General features: G+C 34.5%; 1 protein-coding gene across 1 annotated transcript in view; it reads right to left on the bottom strand.

Annotated features, from left to right (window-relative positions):
* The window catches only part of LOC134841583 (uncharacterized), a 23715-nt gene extending 21644 nt beyond the window's left edge, over nt 1-2071 (bottom strand). Inside the window, exon 1 of the mRNA XM_063857614.1 lies at nt 1904-2071. Within this exon, the coding sequence (XP_063713684.1) occupies nt 1904-1915 (12 nt within the window). The 5' untranslated portion in view covers nt 1916-2071. The remainder of the gene's footprint in view (nt 1-1903) is intronic.
* Between the last annotated feature and the right edge of the window lie 1566 nt (nt 2072-3637).

A 3637-nucleotide genomic window follows, 5' to 3' on the forward strand; every position in this document is an offset into this window, starting at 1 on the left:
AAACAGTTTAAGTTATTGACCTCGTTGAAATCCTTTTAATCCTAACTTGAGCTTCTGTGTTTTTAGACAAATTTTTCAGAAACGTACAGCTAAAAAAACGGTATATTTCGCCAGTTTTTAAAATTCGAAATTACAAGGAATTAAACTTTGGAGGAAAAAGGTCCATTTTTGTAATTGCTCTGACTTTCATAACAAAAGTAACGGAGTATTTGTGCTCGGGGTGAGTTTTTTTCTTCAGACGAAATTCGCCTTTTTAATTAGCCACTTTTGGTAGACTTTTTAAATGTCCTTCAAAAAATATTGTTGTCTTGAGCTTAAATTTGAAAAGATATTTTACCTTAGATCTTTTTTCGTAAAGTTATGGGGGTTTAAAGATCGCCAAATATTTCGTGCTATTAACGCGTAAGCGGAGATTTAATCCGTCTTATAAATTGTTCCGAATTGGCAGAAGCAAACTTGTTTGCCAGAAATGAATTTTTACTAGGAGCGCAATCTATCTTTTTGTATTTTATATGAGATATGGGGCGATGTTTTTCACAAAAAATCTCAGATTTAAAAAAACATATATTAATTTTACTTTTTTTCACCATTATTTTTATAATGTGATTACTGCTCCATAGACTTTAAAAGGCAGTCGGAAGTTTCAGGGCTTCTGCCTGATACGAGTAGTATTAGTATTTGGTAGCAATTTTCTGGTGCTTTTTGATCAACTTTTGAGTAAAATGACAGAATGTACTGTCGCGGTTTTTTCCTCCAGATGACTTTTTCAGGCGATCTTTGAGAGAATTTATGTGCAGCCGATGTATTGGAAATATGCAAATTCTAACTTCAGCTTAAATTATAACGAAGCCCTGAATGTTCTGACTGTCTTATAAGCTGTATGGAGCAGTTATAACATAAAAAATTTAAATTTAATTTAAGAAAATGAAAAGTTCTTTTTAAAAAATTGAGATTTTCTGTAAAAATCAATCCCCCACACGCCATGTACAAAGTACAAAAGGATAGATTTCGCTCCTTGTAACAAATCAATTATGGCAATTAAGCTTCTTTCAGCCAATTTGGAACTATTTCTAAGACGAATTAATAGCATTAATACGCGTTAATAGCACAAAATATATCGCGGGTTAATTGTCTCAAATTGGCAAAAATGACCATCTTTAAACCCGCGTAACACTACGAAAAACGGCCGCAGGTAAAATATCTTTTCAAATTTAAGCTCAAAACAACAATACCTTTTGAATGATGTAAAAAATTCGTCAAAAATGGCCAATTAAAAAGTCGACATTTGTCTGAAGAAAAAACCCACCCGAGCACAAATATTCCGTTACCTTCGTTACGAAAGTCGGAACAAAAAAATTTCATACCTGCCATCACTTTTTAAGCTTGAAGACCATTGCGTTGAAAGTTTAAAATTGAATCATTTGTGTGAATGGTGTTAAGAAGAATGGGTGGTGTGAAGAAAAGATTGGATGAAAGGCAGTCGGAACATTAAAATTTTTGCTCCGATAAGAAAAGTCTTGTCGGTGTATATAACGCGGTACTAGCTATCATTTTGCACATTGTGTGCATGCGGGGGAAAAGTTGAAAAAAATTACAACGTTTTTTTTTCCATTAAAAACTATTTCAGATACCCTGAAGGGCAATCGGAACGCTATCTCTCCGCTTTGATACGAGGTGTCCTGTCTGCTTTGGCTATTTAAGATTTTTGAAGTATTTTTTGTTGGCTTTCTGTTATTTTGAACTCGTTAACTCAATTTATAACCCTTTTAAAATCCTTTGCCAAACAAAATCCAATGAATCGTCGTCGGAACTCATGGCAGATTAAATTCACTAAAAAATCCTATAGAAGCAAATCTAAATATCCAAAGAAACTAATCTTGGCTCAAGTTTTTTTAATACTTACTTGAAAAACCATTGTAGAAGAATAAAATGTTGGCCGTGATAAAACTTTTCAGAGAGATTTATGGGAAAATATGAAGAGCTGCTGTTGATAATAAGCTATGATTGATGTCTTTTGAAATCATTTGCAGAAGAAAGGGCTCTAATTAAAAGTGATCCCAGTGGACCCAAAAGGAAGGAATAATACTAGTCTATATTTCTCACCTCACTGGTAATCATATCAGACCATATTAAACAAGCGTGATTAATTTCGCGGGAAACGTGAAAAACTTTGATGATATAATTTGTTCCTCCATAAGTCACAATTAGAGGCAGAAAAGGTGAATAAATTTGGTAAAAACAAGCCAATCAAAAAAAGAGAAGGCGTGTTTTTAGTTGAGCTGTGCTCACATTTTTCCACTCTACAAAAGCTAAAAAAACTCCCATTTTTGGTTCGCCGTCAATTCCCATTTTTAAAATTATACCCCCACAATTCTGTATTTTTAGGTCATCAGACTTTGCTGTTTTTTGGCCTATTTTTGGTGGACTTGCCTCTCTGGAACCAATACTATGTTTTTTTGAAATTTTTGTTGTGGAGTTTCGGCAAATATTGAACAGATTAGAACGGCCCACTTTTTCATCTCTGATCACTAAAATTTGCATCAGCTATGTTTTTCAAAAGAAAAATTTCTTTTTTTTTCAGACTGATTGGGTACCACTAACTATCATTCAGCGTCATTCCGCATTCAGAACCAGCATCATTCAGTGCCCTCCCTACCAACATCATCCTCCCTTACACACCATAACGACCGTAATTAACAGACTTGTTACATGACTGAGAGGAATCCTAAGTCCCTAAAAGTCAACTCTGAGAAGTCTGCGAAATACTCAGGAGGATTTTGTTATTGAAATTTAACACTTCAGGCGTATAAAAGAAACTGTTTTATAGCCCAATCTTCTCGATGAAAAAGCAGCAATAAATTTTGGAACCAAATTCAGCTATAAATATGGTATTTGAAAAAGCAATGGAACTTGAGGGATCTGTCATAAAGGTAAATTGTTAATAAAGAGTCCACTGGATCCCCAATTGATCCCCCAAAGGCGATCAATAGAATTGCATCAACACTTCTTAAAGAAGTGAAAAAGGTAAGGAAACTAAAAAGAGGCGATGAGAAAAACTTTGTTGCATCGCCACACATGCAGGATGAATCATTCAAGTGTTGACCAAAATTTCCCACATTCCCGACGGATGTTACAGTCCCTAAGAAAATATTAAGCCACATGTAGCCAAACTCATCTTATAATTTTAAATCATTAAAAAGTTTTCAGAAGTTAGCATGATCCCACAAATTTTAGTGAAAAATTGACAAAAATTGCAAATTACCGACTGTTGATAAAGTCTATACGAAGAGATACTACCAGTTGGCGCCAAACTAATCTTTAATTGAAAAAACTAGAGACTGTTAGTTGCGAATATTTTTGTGGTGCAGCCCGGAGAGCCACCTCAAGAAATATCAAAAACAAACTAACTAAATGAAAAAAGGAGAAAATTTGGACCAAATGTATTCTTCAACGAAGCCGACCATAGAATCAGATCTCATCTGTTCTTCTTGTTGGGAACAGAGGAAGCAAAAGATAACAGAAGATTCTGACAAAGCTGTGCGCCTGCAGATATCGCAGCTATCAATTTCCAACAAAAATGATCTTTGAAGATTTTTAGCGCGATCTTGGTATCCAACCAGGAAATGCACTTGAGAAA

Source organism: Symsagittifera roscoffensis, chromosome 3 (assembly GCF_963678635.1).
Source record: "Symsagittifera roscoffensis chromosome 3, txSymRosc1.1, whole genome shotgun sequence".
NCBI classification, from domain to species: Eukaryota; Metazoa; Xenacoelomorpha; order Acoela; family Convolutidae; genus Symsagittifera; species Symsagittifera roscoffensis.